Below are 929 nucleotides of genomic sequence, written 5' to 3'. Positions count from 1 at the left end.
TATTAGTATATTATTATAGTGTTATATTTCAATTTCACAAAGAAATGTGCAGCATTTTGTCCAAGCAATAATAAAAGGACACATTTAATTTATAATTTGTCTTAAATCTCATTTTGTAAAAAAAACAATCGTGAATCGAATTGTGAAATCAAAATCGTGAATCGAATCGTGAGTTGAGTGAATCGTTACATCCCTAGTCAAAATTGATGCAGAGGTTAGTTACACAATTTTATTTTTATTATTATTATTATTATTATTATGTGGTTCGGTTATGTTTAAATTGAATTTTTATAGCATTTGCTAAACTTTTCTGAACTTTAGTCTCTTTTTTTTTGTCTGCGTCATTATGGTTTGATTAAACCTCTCCTCTCTGTCTGCCTCAGATTCTTGAAAGCTCTCAGACACTTTTGAGTGTTTTGAAGAAGGAAACGGGGAATCTGACCAAAGCCACTGAACCAAGAAGCAGCAAAGATCATTGAATAATGCAGAATGTTCCATCTATCTATCTATGACTATATTCCATTAATCTCCTCTCTCACTTCTTCTCTTTCATCTTTACCAGCATCCCCTCTTGTAATCATCACACAACTCATTCCTATTTGGAAGTTCTGTATGTAATGTAAAGGTTTGTAATGTTTTGATATGGATTAGTGTTTAATATAATGCTTTTATTTAAATGTAATGTTTTAATAAAGATAAGTTGTGATTTTTTTTAAAGGGAATTTCTGTATGTAAATATTATCCCCAAGATAAATTGTGAACACCTTATAGCTTTCAATTGTTTATTGAACATTTCTTTGTTTGACATTTTTTCCCCTCTAAATTCATCAAAACCAAATTGTACATTTAATATACTCTTGATGAAGAAACAGAAAGGATGAGGAAAAGTTTTGACATACAGTACATTAACCACCAGAGCAACGAGCAGC

At 30.2% G+C, this 929-nt stretch overlaps 1 protein-coding gene across 1 annotated transcript in view; it reads left to right on the top strand.

Moving 5' to 3' along the window:
- LOC107730341 (Sjoegren syndrome nuclear autoantigen 1-like) overlaps positions 1 to 644 on the top strand; it is a 9,961-nt gene extending 9,317 nt beyond the window's left edge. Inside the window, exon 3 of the mRNA XM_016541153.1 lies at positions 384 to 644. Within this exon, the coding sequence (XP_016396639.1) occupies positions 384 to 479 (96 nt within the window). The 3' untranslated portion in view covers positions 480 to 644. The remainder of the gene's footprint in view (positions 1 to 383) is intronic.
- Positions 645 to 929: the final 285 nt, after the last annotated feature.

Source organism: Sinocyclocheilus rhinocerous, unplaced genomic scaffold (assembly GCF_001515625.1).
Source record: "Sinocyclocheilus rhinocerous isolate Xijiao unplaced genomic scaffold, SAMN03320098_v1.1 scaffold127, whole genome shotgun sequence".
Classification (NCBI taxonomy): Eukaryota; Metazoa; Chordata; class Actinopteri; order Cypriniformes; family Cyprinidae; genus Sinocyclocheilus; species Sinocyclocheilus rhinocerous.
Note: the sequence above shows the minus strand (reverse complement) of the source record. Positions and strands in the feature narration are given on the sequence as shown.